This window comes from Branchiostoma belcheri, unplaced genomic scaffold (assembly GCF_001625305.1).
Source record: "Branchiostoma belcheri isolate BF01 breed outbred unplaced genomic scaffold, Haploidv18h27 scaffold4, whole genome shotgun sequence".
In the NCBI taxonomy this organism is placed as follows: Eukaryota; Metazoa; Chordata; class Leptocardii; order Amphioxiformes; family Branchiostomatidae; genus Branchiostoma; species Branchiostoma belcheri.
Genome location: NW_017804020.1, coordinates 8033976 through 8050887, shown reverse-complemented (window position 1 = coordinate 8050887; position 16912 = coordinate 8033976). Strand labels below are relative to the sequence as shown.

The following is a 16912-nucleotide window of genomic DNA, read 5'->3' as shown; positions in this document are numbered from 1 at the left end:
TCTATATATATATATATATATATATATATATATATATATATGACATTTCATAGAATATATATGACATTTCATAGAATCATCTACGTATACATTTAAATACATTCTTACTACCTTAGCGGTTTTGAATGCAGGTGACCACAGAAAGCGGTGGTTATTGTGGCTACGTATACGTAGTGAGAAGTCTACCCACCCGGAGGAAGGCTGTCGTGTATCTTGGTCAGTATTGTAAGAACCTTATCTTCGGTCCAGTCGTGCAGAATTCGGCACACCACGTACAGATCCGCCGGCGGAAGGGGGTCGTGGAAGAAGTCTCCTGTTGCAACATAAAGACAGCGTTTAATTCATCTCTTCACTTTTATCTATAGCTATACAACCAGACTAGCACGGGCATGAACATGCAATAAAGATTCACAAAGATTCATCATCATTGTTTTTGGTGCGTCTGTTCGTGTGTTTGTGTAAGGGGTTGTGGGGAGGGCGTCCGTGGCGGTGCAACAAAGGGAAGGTGAAGGGACAACGCAACACGGAACCTGTGATGTGAGGACGTCCGCAGTGGTGCCAAGAGGACCTGCGAGCGGTGCTGATAGGCCGTGTGACGTGAGACGACGCCCTGGTCCAGGAAGGAAGGGGTCGTGATGTAGCTAATGATGTGTTGATATATATAAGACCGATCTACAGACTCTTGAAAAACTCATGTACTTTTAAACTTGACAAATGTAACCGAGGTAGAATTCACCGGGTTCTTTGAGGATGCTGCACGGGAGACTAACTACAGGGCTAGCAAGAACACACGCAGGACACAGGCATTGCCGTTACGCACGCACGGGAGACGATGGGCTGGGACAGTCTTCTCTGTAACCTTCTCGCGAGCTGTCTCTGTCTCAGACTGTCTCCCCAACCCACAGGACTCCCAGCTTTTATTGTCAAACCACAGACTGGACACAGATTGAACAACAGACAGTCGTCTGGCAAGGGTAACAATACAACATTTAACACCTATATGACATGTCCTTGATGTTCCTATCATCAAAGCCTCAAATTAGCATAACCAGATTAACATGCTGGCCACAAAAACTTCAAAGCCGATGGCCTCTTACAATGTACAGTACATAAGAAGTGTCATTTTCAACCCCTTACATTTGTATGTGTTCCCGTAGTTTTCCCACGTGGTAGGCTCGTCGACGCGTCTGGGTAGGTGACAGGAAATTAAGTCAAAGGTCACTCAAGCTGTTTTACTACCGTAATTACCTTCGCCAAGAATTGACAAAGGTTATGTTTTCATGGCCGTATGTCTGTGTGACTGCCTGTCTGTCTGTCAACAGCATAACTAAATGATTAGATTTTGGACCCCCTAGCGAATTATTCGCGGTACAGATTGAACATAAAAATACCGTGAAAAAAATTGTGAACAAGACACACAGACGCGCCAAAAACAATATCTCCATTTTTCATGGAGGTAATTACAGATTTCCTGTCTTTAATTTCCTGTAGCTACTATATGTATGTCTCTTTCCCCATACGTGGAGCCAATGGAATATGTATACACAAATCCAGTGAGATAATCACAAAATTTATACTATTCAAAAAAATAAAATAATATTTTACACAGCTTTGATGAATAAAAGTGTGGTGAGTCGTGTAAATAAATCAACAAAAGACCTACATATAACATGAGAAGAGGGAGTAACGAATTAACCTATTGCAGTAACAAAATGTTAGGAACCCAAAGAACATATAAAACTACAAGAAGAAAGAACAAGGAAAATCATCAAATTTGTCACTACAGTTTCACCTCAAGCTAATCCGATTAGACAATATGTAAATTTAGGTTAGTAAATGACATGTTTCTGTTTTTGTCGACCCACCTGGAAGAAAGGAAACCCGTTGACCTTGTTCATCATCAGGCCCTCTGGCAACTGCGACCTTTACAACTTCAGGCAGGTCAAATACAGAGATGGAGGCTTTTGGGTAGGCAGCAGCAAGGTGGTAGGCAAGAGGTCCGGTACAGCCTGTAAAATAGCATTAGTAGAAGTACTGTATCTACAAAGCTCTGTTTGTTTGTTTGTTTTTATTAGATCTCCATTAGTGTTCAACTGACCACTATTCTTCCTGGAGTCCACATAAAATTCAAAATTATAACAACAGAAATGTACAGAATTCAACTCAATATTAACATAAATCAGAGTTCGAATCAGAGTGATCACTGACATTATAAAAGTAACATAATTAAGTAACATAAGGTAACTTAAGTTCGAAATCAAAGTAATAATCAGTTAATGTAGTCAACTATGAAACAAATTAACAACAAAATCTCTTGATTAAACAAAATGATAATGCAACTCAAACCAGAGAGGGAGAGGTCGGAGGTCAGAATAAATTATAGTGGTAACTCAAAATAAAGCCCATGTCACACATTCAGGCCTGAACAGCAGCAGATCACGTTCATCTGACGTTTGGGAGAAGACTACCTCTATATATACGAATCAAAATGAATTTGAGTTAAATTTGAGTCAAATATATGATTTTGATGATATATGATACAGTAGCCGACCTAGTGGAACACCAGCCGACCTTTGCTCGACCTACACTTAACAGTGGTTGGGGGCGTTCCGCTAGTTAGGGAGGCCAAATTCGTAAATGTGTGACAGGGGCTTTGCTCATTAACCTACAACTTGCTCTAAAAGAATGTGTACCAGAGAACCCCTCTTATTCACAATATAACAGGACGCAGACAGGTATCGACTTCCGACTACCTTTGACCCAATCATTACGTCACACGCCCCCGAGCGCGTCTGAAAAAAGTGAGTCAAAGTCTTGATGAAAGTCATTGATACGTAATTAGGCGAATCATCTGTCTCCTGTTTTGCATAAGCATAGTAACCTCTAAAACTTTGGTAATTTTTTTAAAAGGATTTTCCAATTCTAGCAATGTACATTTAATTTATAACACGAAGCAACAAAATTACAGAACAGCTACGTGCTAAAAAATAGACAACTTCAAAATTGAGACCTTGATGAGTAAGTCCTTACCTCCAATATCACAGATGTTCTGGAACTCAGTAAGATTGAAGGCTGAAGCTGTCTTTGCTCCAAAGACGGTCGGCAGTCCTTCCATCGCACCCATAAAACCTTTCGTCGTGCTGGTAAATAATATTGACATTGTAGAAGGGAAAAACAGTTTTGATATGTGTCAAGAACTGCTCCTACTTCCCAGCAAGCCTAGTTGCGTTTGGGACCACAGTACACTAGTCTTCATGCTGCAGCGCCATCTAGCAGTGTGAATCAGCATTGCCCGGGGTAGACAAGGAGAATCCAGTGACACATAAGGAAATGATTTTGGCAGCAAATAATTGTACTATCCAAAGTTTTTTTTCGACCTAAAAGTACTTCAATTCTTGCATATTAACGCTTGTCTAACCTGTAGATATCCTTGAATGTTTTTCCCCGTTCAAGCCCGCGATGTGTGGAGAAAGCAGGCCCTTCTCTTATTGCCATCGGGAGGTCAGCCCAGGGAGAACCGTAGAGGTTTGCCAGATGGCCCACCCAGTCTGCCAAGTTTGTGGGACTTGATGTCGTTAGGAACATCCTGCTAGCCTCGGTAAGTTGATACTTACCATCCTCTGTGTACACGAGAAGTTAAATTGTCATTTTTAAGTTTTCCTCATTAGGCCATGTTGATTTGATTATATGGATGACATCCTCCGGGAGCCCCAAAACTGATGCGCGCGTGCGAATTAAAAAAAAGTTTTGAAAAAAAAAAGTTGTTTTCATTATGAAATCTACGTGGTCATGAGGGTTGAACAAATGGGACAGAATATGGTTTGGCGAATAATATAATCTTCAAGTTCATTTCCTTACAATTTTGTCTTTTTTCGTTTGATTTTGGCATTCTACGACATTGGTATAGTTTTTACTTATTTTTTTTGTAACTTACGGTATATTTTTGCTCATTTTGCAACTGTTTTGTACGATTTACAGTATGGTTGAAAACTTTTTTTTTGGAAACGGCCGAAAATTCATGCGCGCGCGGATGTCATCCATATAATCAAATCAACATGGCCTTATCAACACAATTTTTCCTGATTTGCATAATAAGTGATCATTATGTCAATGCTGCCTTGCTTAAAAGACCTACATTTATTTTCAAAAATCGCGAAATAACCCCTATCTCAAAGTACATGTATTAAACAAAATCGGCCCCTGCAGATCAAACATAGCTGCTAGGGGGCCTTAAGCTATACCACTTCTTCACAATCTCATAGTCAAACGCCCTTGATTAGTTTGGTTTCTTTATGGAGGTTACCTGTTTCGTTGTCAGCGTTTAATTTCCGCAAGAAACCCAGACCAGTACATGCGTCCAGCAGTCTCTTAGTGGCATCAGTGTCCGCTCCAATGCCTTCAGAAATGCTCACTGCAGTCATAGGATCAGCGGACGCGTCCAGAAGGTCAAAGATGCCCAATTTCAAGCCGGTAAATAGCACCTGAAAGGAAGTAAGGATTACTTAAGCGTATACATAGATGAAGCCTGGTAACCATTACGGTCCGACTTTGGTGTGTTTTAATATATTTCAGCCCATACCATGGTATGGATGAAATATATTGTGTTCTCTCATGTTTCTTCTTCTCCTTCTTCTCCTTCTCCTGCCACACAGTCAAATGGATTCAACTCTGTCATTTTTTAGTCAAATGACCTGAACTTTGGCATGGAGGTAGAGTGGGCCAATACCCCCAGGCGTTTTTTTCTTCTTTTTTTTATACATGCCTTTTAAAAATTTTTATGAAGGTTTTTTGGGGCATTTTTCGCCAAAAAATGGATTTTTGGATCCTGAGCCCTGGTTTTACAACCAAATGATCTGAAATTAGGTATAAGGGTACCTTGAACATGTGTCTACAGAATAGCAGTCACATATTTGGCATACAACTTTAATGGCTATTTTCAGCAAAAAAAAGGCCAAAAGTGCTATACCCGTTCCATGTTCTATCTAAAGAATGCCCCGTTCTATCTGCCGTCGACCATGGAACACGTGTTCCATTGCGGGTTACCTGAGGTCACATTGCACGTAAGTCGTGCGTAATGACCCACACATTCAATTTCATGTGCCTAAGACCTTCAAAATGTATCAAATCTCATCATTGTTAGTATTTGCATACCTGTAATAAGATTAGTAAAGCTTTCGAGATTCAATGTGCTTGTTCTTGTTGCATCTTTGTTCTCAATTACATAGCTACTATATAATTCATTTATTTGAGAATCTTTGCCAGTTTTACACTGGGGTAAGTTTGGAATAGTCCACTTTTGCGTGGGAGGGAGATGGACTGAAATATGCTGTATTTGCTCTCAAGCAAATGTCGGCCTCTCTAGTTTTTTTTTTTTAATTTATTCATTCACATATATTTATTGAGTATTGGGCAAAAAGCAAACTTTGCCTATACAACGAGTGTTAAACACATTGACAAGATACATGCATAACTAGAGAGGCCGACATTTTCACCATCGCACACCGGGGCATTCCCCTATTCTTTTTTTTAAGTTTAATGGATTCTTAAACATGAGTGGGGTGTGGCTCAAAGAATGGGCTTCAATTGACATCCTGTCCGCAGGACGTCCCTAACCGAAGTTAGGTACTTATTTCTACCTGAGTGAAGTGAGTAAAGTCATGTAAAGTGCCTTTTCCAAGGGTACAACGTCGGGGTATGTAGGTGGATTTGTCGCCACAACCCATGCACTCCGGGTCGAATGCCTAGCCATTAGTTCTACCAGTGCTACTAAGAATATGCGTTTTTTATTTGATTTGATTTATTAGGCTGAATAAGACCTATGTATACAGTCAGGACTGCCCAACTAGCCGGAGGCTATAATAAAGAGCTAGCCCTCACAACAAGAACATAAACAATTCGGAACAGTTAACAGTGTCGGTTACACTTCAGATAAACCTATTACATAAGAGATGTTGAGGCCTAAACTTAACAAGCTATGAGATCTGGCCTAGTCGTCGTGCGTTTACTACAATTACATTGTGTACTATATTTACATGTCAGGTTAACATGCTATTACATAACAGATGTTGCAGTCTAATGTTACGTTAGGGTTAACAGGTTATGAAATCTGGCCTAGACGTCATGCATTTACTATAATTACGCTGTGCACTATATTTGCATTGTCAATACAATTCTATTGTACAGTTTTACTAAGTAGTTGTCGTCAAGAATTTATCAAGTATTGTCCATAGTTTGTTTTTAAAGGAGCTGATGGAGCGGTTTGTTCGGGTATCGCTAGGGAGAGCATTCCAGATGTTTCTGGGGTCTTGAGAAAGACATTTATTTATTGTGCAAAGCATGTTGAGAGAACCAAGCTGCCCTGAGCGTAAAAGCCAAATTCCTCAGCGTGCCACCGAGCCAATGTTGTAAATTAACTCTGATCTCTACCAGACTCCAAGGCTCCGCCGGGAAAACATAGTAGAAATTGGTGCCATACAGCTGGTTTGCAGTGTAGCCCTGTCAGCCCTATGGCAGGCTAACTCCTCTGACATGATATTTTATAGGGCCGCCAAAATGGGACATTGTGGCAACATTCTCTGACTTTAGAAATAGTACGTTGACCCTGAGTCTGCTTTATGGGCCCGGTATATTTAGAAAGATTGGCAAGCTATATATGGGCTGTCAAACGGATGTGCCATCTGGCAAGTGGTACGGAATTTTTTTGTAAACAACGTTTAACGATGGGATAGCCTGCAGATATAGCCTGTTGTCAAGTCTATCGCGGTTGGGGTGAGTTCTCTTCGTGGCTTCAGAAACTCTTTGCCGACCGAATCAGCTAGGTTCCCCGGTAGGTTTTAATGTCTGCCGGCGCAGTCTGTAACAGGTGTAACACTCCCACCGAGCGAACTGGACGGGGGAAACTATGGCCCCGACGACAGCAGCCTGCCCCAACCACGATAGACTGGCTATGACTGGGAGAGAACACGCCGCAATTTACCAACAGTGTTAACGTTAGAAGAAGCCTGGCTAGTCTCCAAACAGGAGCTAAATACGGTAGAGAATTGGACAGGGCCGTTTGGCTATGTGCCCGCGCAGTTGGAGGGGAAATTAACCCTTGGCCTTCCGTTGACTGGCTCTTCTGGCCAATTATTCTTAATTCTTTGCCGAATCTTACCCCTTAAGAAGGCCTGGTGGAAGCTAGAGGCCGGCTACGATTAACGTTAATAGCTCGCTACGCCTCACGAAAAACGGAGAACTCAATCTCACGACAATGTACTAAACACCTGGCCAGCACAATCTATGAAAGTCGACACGCCACACGCTGAAGTACCGAAGTAACGGGTTCCATTCCCAGCGCTCGGTATACAGCGGTGAGGCGGCTTCCGTCCTAGATCTCCAGTGCCGAAGGGACGTCAACACTTGGTGTCCAGTGTCGGCGGCTTCGGCACTGGAAAACTCCCAATCGGCAAACCAAACCACACTATTACTACGGTACGGCGTTTACCTGTGACTTCATGAATCCTTCGGCGATTTCCAGAATACGGCGAGCCTCGTGTTCTGCACCTCCGGCTGCCATGTCTGTGGCGGGCGTGCAAAGGCCCGTATTCCTCGCAGGCGCAGCTGGCAGTGAGCTCAGTTTTATTGTCTTTCCAGACTAGGCCACAGCACGTAAATTTTATGGATGACATCATCCGCAGACTCCAAATCTAATGCGATAGGGTGACAAAACTGAGTCTTTCCTTCCGTTTGGAGATGGGCTTCATTTGCATAGTTAATATCTGCCAATGTTCCCATCGTTCCCAATTATGTATATCATTACTTTGACTAGTCCTATCATGAAAGGCAGAAGATTTGTAGATTTCTCTTATTGATTCTGCAAAATAAGATAAAAAGATCGATCCTGCTCTGCATCATTATCAACTAATTATCCAAGCATCGCATAATATACTAAGGATCATGACTCTTCAACCGGTTCTTGAGTTTTAAATTATGTTTAATTTTTCTTTTAAAAAATGCGCCCTGCAGTTCCAGAACAAGCTGATCGGGGCCCAAACCCACGTCCGTTCTTCCCGAGTACAAAATCTATCAACCGATCTAAAATTTGTAACCTTCAACTTTCAGATGAAGACATATCAGCTGCAGTACCATAAGCCGTCAGACCCAAAGACCCAGGCTTATCATTTCGAAGTTCCATCAAGAACTACCCACCTACCAAGTATCAAGACAATTCATCTAAGCCTTCTCGAGGTAATGGCTTTTCAGATACACTCACACAGACGGACACACACACACAAACACACACTGTGAGACACACACACCGGACGCTACCTAAACCCTAACTTCTTGGCGAAGTTATATTTTAGATAAACCCTTATATGATCCTTTTTTGGGCATTTTCTACAAGTTTGTTTTCAGTTCAGCAACTTTAAGTATGGTAGAGCCTTTTTTCCAAAGACAGGAATTTCTTTCTCTATGCACTCCGCTGAGTGACAAGAAACAAGATGCTGCCTTCGCTTTGCCTCAGCTCAGTAGACCGGAGCCCGACAGGCCGACTTTCGCCCGAATCTGCCGAGCGGAAGGGGCCTTCGGAAAGCTTCGTGTCGCTTCCGAAGTCAGAGATCAGGCTGTGTGCGGGATCACGGTCTGCCCAGTGGTTTACGTCCTATACTGCGTCTACAGATTCTCGGAAGGTACCGAACCCTCTCGGTTGGGTTAAGGCAGCCTATGGCCAACTATGATTAGTATTTCATACATATGGCTGTAACTTTTGATAGCTTGGTCGCACCGCAACTTAACTTCACACAGTTCTAGTAGTACTTGAAACACATTGAATAAAGGTTATTTTGTTTTTACTACTTCTGAATTTTTGGGTTAAAAATCAACATTTTGGTTATAAAAAAGCTGTTTACTTCATGGCTTTACGCGCAAGCGGTAACAACACCTTTCATCATGATATTTTACAGGTAGAAAGCCAACCCCCTGTTTATTATTTTTGTCCGAGGCTATTTTGTTTTAAATGACAGTTACATTGTTTTTTTGGGCCAAAAACGACAGAAACAGCTATTTTTCTGTCATTTTTCGTTAAAAAATCGCCACAGTTAAAAAATTTCGACTTATATGCAAAATAGCCTCGGACAATTTTGTTAAAAAAGTGATAATACGTAAACATGGATTACTCTAAGGATGAATTATGTTGTTTTCAGCTGCGCGTAAAGCCGTTTAAGTCATACTCCGTGAATAAAATGCGTAACAACGCGGGTTTACAGGGGAAACATACAAATGACCGCCGGTAACCCCGAATTCGAACACGCGTTCTATTCGAATGACGTCATATCGAACATGGTGGAACATGATTCGGGTTCGAAACATGTATGTGGCAATCGTGCAGACACACGTCCGAACTCGAACATGAATATCAGCCTAGGCCGCCTTAACCCAACCGAGCTGGTTTATTATGTTTACCGAAGGAAAACATACTGTTTTTGCTCTGCTTCCTCCGTAATAGTGACTATAATTGTGAAAATATGCTTACGCTATTTTCTCTCTATGAAAGATAGTGGGTCATATAATTAAGATCAGGTGTATACATATATATAAACTTTCCCTAAAATGTCATTACTACTTCGTATATTTACGGGTAAAGCGTCCATACGAACCTTTTGATTCATTTGCATTGTATTTTAGACTGTATCTTTAAAAGATGCATTTTCGAAACTTCAAAATGACCGATGGATTGAGTATGCACGGCGTCATTTTATGATGTCATTTTGACGTCAGTGTTGTTGCCAGGGACAACACAAGTCTTAGTAGACCTTAAGAGCAGTTGTCTGTAAAAACCAAGCATAAGGTGGCCAAACTCAAAAAATCAAATTGGTCCAAACCTACAAAAATGGGCATCAAATTGCCCAGGCAGTATCCATTTGCCAAACAATTACCGTTTGTATACCATTCTGAAATATGCCAATGTATCACTAAAGGTAGAGGAACTATCCATGTACATGTACCTCTCGCATTACAAACATTACTAAGTAACGACAAAATGTTTGTAATTCTATCCTATGATTACGATGCCTTTCAAGTTGTATCTTTTGCCATTAATGTAAAGGTATCAGACAATTTGTCAGGGTAATTAAGTGAAAGATTTGTTCAAACAGACAGAAATTGATGAATGTGATGTAACGGTTTTATCATCTATGTACACATGTATTCGATACTCAATAAAGAACAGAGATGAAAAAAAAAAAACAGTTACCGTTTGCCACCCAGGCTGGCGTAGAAAAGATACCAGTACAAAGAGTCCAATGAAAACGCTTAAACCACGCAAAAAATAACCCCTAAACCTCTGCTTGGAGATTATCTATTTTCGTCATATGTGTACATCTCGATTACTTTCACGTTAGTTTCCCCACGCTTTACAGACTTACATCACCACACATATACCTGTACAATTGCAAATTTTTACATATTAGTAAGCATAAAGCAGTATTTTTCAAGAATAGGTAGTCATGTTGGTACTTAGATAACCGTTACTTAAATTCTTGTTTCGATCAATCTCTGCTTCATCTAGTAAAAGCTCCAAAGCTGGATAGCGCTTATTCAAAATTTGTGAACCAAAATTATTACATTAACACCATGTCGCAGTAGATGATATTAAATCTTTGTAAATTCTCAAACAGCAAGCTTAATCATAAGGAACCCTAGGTTAAACGTGCTCTACTACTTACCATCATGCTATTTTAAGCGTTTCTTAACTGAAGATCAACGTAACCTCGAAACATATATCGAAAGGTTTGACAGAAAAGGCTTAAAAAAGGTTCGAAAACCATTACTTTGTGTATCAACCAAGAAGAGAAACAATGAAAATATACAACATTTACATCTTTGATTTTACGTATAAATATATCAATTACATACAGATTATTTCACAATTCTGTATGCCTGTCATGTGTTGGAATATCAGGTGCCACTGATCTTCGTCTTTTTTTCTTGGCACTTGGGAGTTGGTGCCTCGCCTGGTCTACAGCACTGGGAACGAGAAGGGGACTACCAAAGATCTTTCCATGGTGACCGTGGATACCGACATCAAGCAGCTTAGTTGCTATAAAACAAAGGTGACAATATTTTCAGTGCTTGCCTCTGTTAGCTACCGAAATTAAGAGTTTGAAGTTGATTCGCATGTGATAACAAATTACATAATGCTGTCCCACAACCCTTGAGCTCGCGTGATAGGCGTGATTAGTATTCGTGTATTTCCATTACAAACATGTGTTTCAATGAAATCACGTGCTCTCCACGTGATAAGTGTCAACTACATCACGTGCTCCTCACGTGATACGTTTCATTTAAACCACGTGCTCCTCAACGCGATAAGTTTCAATAACAATTGTAGATTTTAGGGGAATCACGTGCTCCTCACGTGATGAATTATAGATTTAAGGGGAATCACGTGCTCCTCATGTGATAAATTATAGATTTTAGGGGAATCACGTTCTCCTCACGTGATAAGACACCATAAAAAACATGTGTTCTTACCATCCATCTTCTCATTGTCCACTGTAAACTGTGCGTTCAGGAAGCCTCTGTGAAACTGTCGCAGGCGGTTAGACGTTCGGACGTCTTCTGAAATCTCTGCCTCCAGAAGTTTAATGCCGTACAGCCGGATGTCATCCATCGTTCCGTTGAAGAAGTTGTCCTCATTCCTTCCGATGTACACATTTGTGTCATTTCCGTTCTAGTTATTTTAGTGCACAGGAATGAAAATACGAGTCAAGATTGGTGTAACATGGATTTCATTTCCAAGGCCCTAAAATTGACATTTTCTAGTTATGCTGGTGTTTCATTTTTATTCTTTCCTTTTTTTTATTTTATTTGAAATAAGCATAACATACATGCAGAATAGAACAATGAAATGAATACAACAAGTACAAGATACAAGAGAGATCCACGGAACCAAGAATAATTAACAAAAAATTGACATTAATAATACAAAATAAATAGAAGAAAATATCTGTAAGATTATGACACTACAAATGATATCAATTATGTATAATAGAACCAGAACAATAATGGTAAATCAATAAGTTAAGTTAAGTAAAGTATAGTACAAAATTGAATATAACAGGCACCAATCAAATGAAACAAAATCTAAGTGCTACAGAGAAAGAAGTCGGGGTTAAGCTGATGTCATGTATTATATCCCCCATTTTTTACAATGTAGCTGTGATTTCTGTATCTGTATCTGTATAGCCGGTATAACCGCCTTTCGGCGAGAAGGGGCTGCACGAGCTAGCTCCATGGAGGAGCTCTGCAGAGCTCCTCCATGGAGGTTGCTCGTTCAGCCCTCAGCTCTGCAGAGCTCCTCCATGGAGGTTGCTCGTACAGCCCTCCGCGATACCCCCGCAGATCTCTGCGCCAAAACAAGCCAATTCGTTGGTTGGCGTCACGGGTTCAGTTTTCTATAGAGCTCTGTAGATATCAAGTTAATTCAATGTGAGTAGTAGGCGATATACAGCCAGTACTGTGTCACAAATAAAGACTTCGTCACGCAACTCTGCGCAACACGGAGAGCTCTGCGCCCTAACAAGTCAATTCGTTGGTTGGCGTCACGGGTTCAGTTTTCTATAGAGCTCTGTGAGTAGTAGGCGATATACAGCCAGTACTGTGTCAAAAATAAAGACTTCGTCACGCAACTCTGCGCAACACGGAGAGCTCTGCGCCCTAACAAGTCAAATTCGTTGGTTGGTTGGCGTCACAGGTTCAGTTTTCTATAGAGCTCTGTGAGTAGTAGGCGATATACAGCCAGTACTGTGTCAAAAATAAAGACTTCGTCACGCAACTCTGCACAGGACTGCTCGCTCAACTCTCCGTCAGTCTGTGACACACGGAGAGCTCTGCGCCAAATGAAGTCAATTCGTTGGTTGGCGTCACCGTTCAGTTTTACTTTCACCTTTTTGCGCTCTACGCTCAAAACAAGTCAATTCGTCATGGCTGGCGACACAGGTTCAGTTTTGTGTAGAGCTCCGGGGATTTTAAGCCAGTTCAATGTGACTACTAGGCTTTGTAACGTACCAGCGGCCCGCAGAGGTGGTATTGCTGCTCTGACAGTCGGCCTCCGTCGGTTTCAAGCTTGCAGTCAATAGCTCTGCGCCGAAACAGCTCAATTCATTGGTTGGCGTCATGGCTTCGTTTTGGTTAGACCCTATTTGAATAAAGCTATAAGTACAAAACAAGTCAATGCTGGTGGTTGCCGCACGGGTTCAGTTTTGTATAGAGCTCTGAAGATATCATGTTTATTGAATATGACTATTAGGCTGAACAGCCAGTACTCTGTCACAAATAAAGACTTCGTCACGCAACTCTGCACAGGACTGCTCGCTCAACTCTCCGTCAGTCTTTGACACACGGAGAGCTCTGCGCCAAATGAAGTCAATTTTTTGGTTGGCGTCACCGTTCAGTTTTACTTTCACCTCTTTGCACTCTGCGCTCAAACAAGTCAATTCGTCATGGCTGTCGACACAGGATCAGTTTTGTATAGAGCTCCGAAGATATAAAGGTAATTAAGTATGACTATTAGGCTGAACAGCCAGTACTTTGTCACAAATTAAGACTTCGTCACGCAACTCTGCACAGGACTGCTCGCTCAACTCTCCGTCAGTCTGTGACACACGGAGAGCTCTGCGCCAAATGAAGTCAATTTTTTGGTTGGCGTCACCGTTCAGTTTTACTTTCACCTCTTTGCGCTCTACGCTCAAAACAAGTCAATTCGTCATGGCTGGCGACATAGGTTTAGTTTTGTGTAGAGCTCCGGGGATTTTTAAGCCAGTTCAATGTGACTACTAGGCTTTGTAACGTACCAGCGGCCCGCAGAGGTGGTATTGCTGCTCTGACAGTCGGCCTCCGTCGGTTTCAAGCTTGCAGTCAATAGCTCTGCGCCGAAACAGCTCAATTCATTGGTTGGCGTCACAGGTTCAGTTTTGATTCCACCTCTTTGCGCACAAGACCAAGTCCGTCGGTTATAAAGCATACAGAGCTCCGCGACAAAACAAGTCAATTCGCTGGTTGTCGTCACTGTTGAGTTTTAATTTCACCTCTTTGAGCCCTGCGTTTAAAACAAGCCAATTCGATGGCTGGCGTCAGTTTAGTATAGAGTTCCATGGATTTTAAGCCATTTCAGTGTGACCACTAGGATTTGTAACATACCAGGGGCATTGTAACATCCATTTCCCCACCCAAGGTTGGGGAAATGGATACAGACTGGCCAATTTGATACTGTCTTACCCCCACCAAAAGATCTGCTTGGAGATTAGTCATAAAGCACGCACAGAGCTCGGCGACAAAACAAGTCAATTCTCTGGTTGTCGTCACTGTTGAGTTTTGCTTTTAAATCTATCACCTCCGCGTTCAAAACAAACCAATTCGATGGCTGGCGTCAGTTTTGATAGAGCTCAGTGGATTTTAAGCCAGTTCAATGTGACTACTAGACCTTGTAACGTACCAGGGGCTCTCCCAAACAAACAAGACTTCGCAGAGTTCACAGAGGTGCTAGGAAAGCCCTAGCTCCGTCGGTTAAAAAAAAAAACTAGACTGATCCGCAGAGCTGGCTATTGCTGCTCTGACAGGTAGGGTTACGTCGGTTTCAAGCTTGCAGTCAATAGCTCTGCGCCGAAACAAATCAATTCCTTAGTTGGCGTCACAGCTTATTTTTGGTTAGACCATTGTAAATAAAGCTATAAGTACAAAACAAGTCAATGCTGATGGTTGGCGTCACGGGTTCAGTTTTGCATAGAGCTCTGAAGATATCATGTTTATTGAATATGACTATTAGGCTGAACAGCCAGTACTCTGTCACAAATGAAGACTTCGTCACGCAACTCTGCACAGGACTGCTCGCTCAACTCTCCGTCAGCTCTGCGCCAAATAAAGTCAATTCGTTGGTTGGCGTCACGGTTCAGTTTTACTTTCACCTCTTTGCGGTCTGCTCTCAAAACAAGTCAATTCGTCATGGCTGGCGACACTAGTTCAGTTTTGTATAGACCTCTGAAGATATCAAGTTAATTGAATATGACTATTAGGCTGAACAGCCAGTACTCTGCCACAAATAAAGACTTCGTCACGCAACTCTGCACAGAACTGCTCGCACAACTATCCGTCAGTCTGTGGCACACGGAGAGCTCTGCGCCAAAACAAGTCAATTTGTTGGTTGGTGTCACCGTTAAGTTTTGCTTTCACCTCTTTGCGCTCCAACGAATTGACTTGTTTTGGCGCAGAGCTGACGGAGAGTTGAGCGAGCAGTCCTGTGCAGAGTTGCGTGACGAAGTCTTTATTTGTGACAGAGTACTGGCTGTTCAGCCAAATAGTCATATTCAATTAACTTGATATCTTCAGAGGTCTATACAAAACTGAACTAGTGTCGCCAGCCATGACGAATTGACTTGTTTTGAGAGCAGACCGCAAAGAGGTGAAAGTAAAACTGAACCGTAACGCCAACCAACGAATTGATTTTATTTGGCGCAGAGCTGACGGAGAGTTGAGCGAGCAGTCCTATGCAGAGTTGCGTGACGAAGTCTTCATTTGTGACAGAGTACTGGCTGTTCAGCCTAATAGTAATATTCAATAAACAGGATATCTTCAGAGCTCTATACAAAACTGAACCCGTGACGTCAACCATCAGCATCGTGTGTTGTACTTATAGCTTTATTCACAAGGGTCTAACCAAAAATAAGCGGTAACGCCAAACAACGAATTGATTTGTTTCGGCGCAGAGCTATTGACTGCAAGCTTGAAACCGACGGAACCCGACCTGTCAGAGCAGCAATAGCCAGCTCCGCGGTCCCCTGGTACGTTACAAAGCCTAGTAGTCACATTGAACTGGCTTAAAATCCCCGGAACTCTATACAAAACTGAACCTGTGTCGACAGCCATGACGAATTGACTTGTTTTGAGCGCAGAACGCAAAGAGGTGAAAGCAAAACTGAACGGTGACGCCAACCAATGAATTGACTTCATTTGGCGCAGAGCTCTCCGTGTGTCACAGACTGACTGACGGAGAGTTGAGCGAGCAGTCCTGTGCAGAGTTGCGTGACGAAGTCCTTATTTGTGACAGAGTACTGGCTGTTCAGCCTAATAGTAATATTCAATTAACTTGATATCTTCAGAGCTCTATACAAAACTGAACCTGTGTCGACAGCCATGACGAATTGACTTGTTTTGAGCGCAGACCGCAAAGAGGTGAAAGCAAAACTGAACCGCGACGCCAACCAACGAATTGACTTTATTTGGCGCAGAGCTCTTCGTGTGTCACAGACTGACGGAGAGTTGAGCGAGCAGTCCTGTGCAGAGTTGCGTGACGAAGTCTTTATTTGTGACAGAGTACTGGCTGTTCAGCCTAATAGTAATATTCAATAAACAGGATATCTTCAGAGCTCTATACAAAACTGAACCCGTGACGTCAACCATCAGCATCGTGTGTTGTACTTATAGCTTTATTCACAAGGGTCTAACCAAAAATAAGCGGTAACGCCAAACAACGAATTGATTTGTTTCGGCGCAGAGCTATTGACTGCAAGCTTGAAACCGACGGAACCCGACCTGTCAGAGCAGCAATAGCCAGCTCCGCGGTCCCCTGGTACGTTACAAAGCCTAGTAGTCACATTGAACTGGCTTAAAATCTCCGAAGCTCTATACAAAACTGAACCTGTGTCGCCAGCCATGACGAATTGACTTGTTTTAAGCGCAGAGCGCAAAGAGGTGAAAGTAAAACTGAACGGTGACGCCAACCAACGAATTGACTTCTTTAGGCGCAGAGCTCTGCGGGGGTATCGCGGAGGGCTGTACGAGCAACCTCCATGGAGGAGCTCCGCAGAGCTCCTCCATGGAGGTTGCTCGTGCAGCCCCTATTGAGTTTAGGGCACCCGGCTGTTATCAGGTGGAAGGG

The 16912-nt window shown here is 42.3% G+C and overlaps 2 protein-coding genes across 3 annotated transcripts in view; both read right to left on the bottom strand.

Moving 5' to 3' along the window:
- The window catches only part of LOC109477119 (acetylserotonin O-methyltransferase-like), a 10026-nt gene extending 1882 nt beyond the window's left edge, over positions 1-8144 (bottom strand). For both annotated transcript variants that reach the window (XR_002140641.1, XM_019778178.1), the window contains exons 1-6: positions 7484-8144; positions 4304-4481; positions 3419-3620; positions 3031-3140; positions 1866-2009; positions 191-313 (exon numbers count right to left, since the gene is read on the bottom strand). Coding sequence is in view for 1 of the 2 variants with exons in the window: in XM_019778178.1 (XP_019633737.1) it covers positions 191-313; positions 1866-2009; positions 3031-3140; positions 3419-3620; positions 4304-4481; positions 7484-7555 (829 nt within the window). In the remaining variant the exon portion in view is untranslated. The remainder of the gene's footprint in view (positions 1-190; positions 314-1865; positions 2010-3030; positions 3141-3418; positions 3621-4303; positions 4482-7483) is intronic.
- A 2071-nt stretch (positions 8145-10215) lies between these two features.
- The window catches only part of LOC109477096 (cartilage oligomeric matrix protein-like), a 32478-nt gene continuing 25781 nt past the window's right edge, over positions 10216-16912 (bottom strand). Inside the window, exons 26-27 of the mRNA XM_019778144.1 lie at positions 11512-11710; positions 10216-11077 (exon numbers count right to left, since the gene is read on the bottom strand). Coding sequence (XP_019633703.1) covers positions 10902-11077; positions 11512-11710 — 375 coding nt within the window. The 3' untranslated portion in view covers positions 10216-10901. The remainder of the gene's footprint in view (positions 11078-11511; positions 11711-16912) is intronic.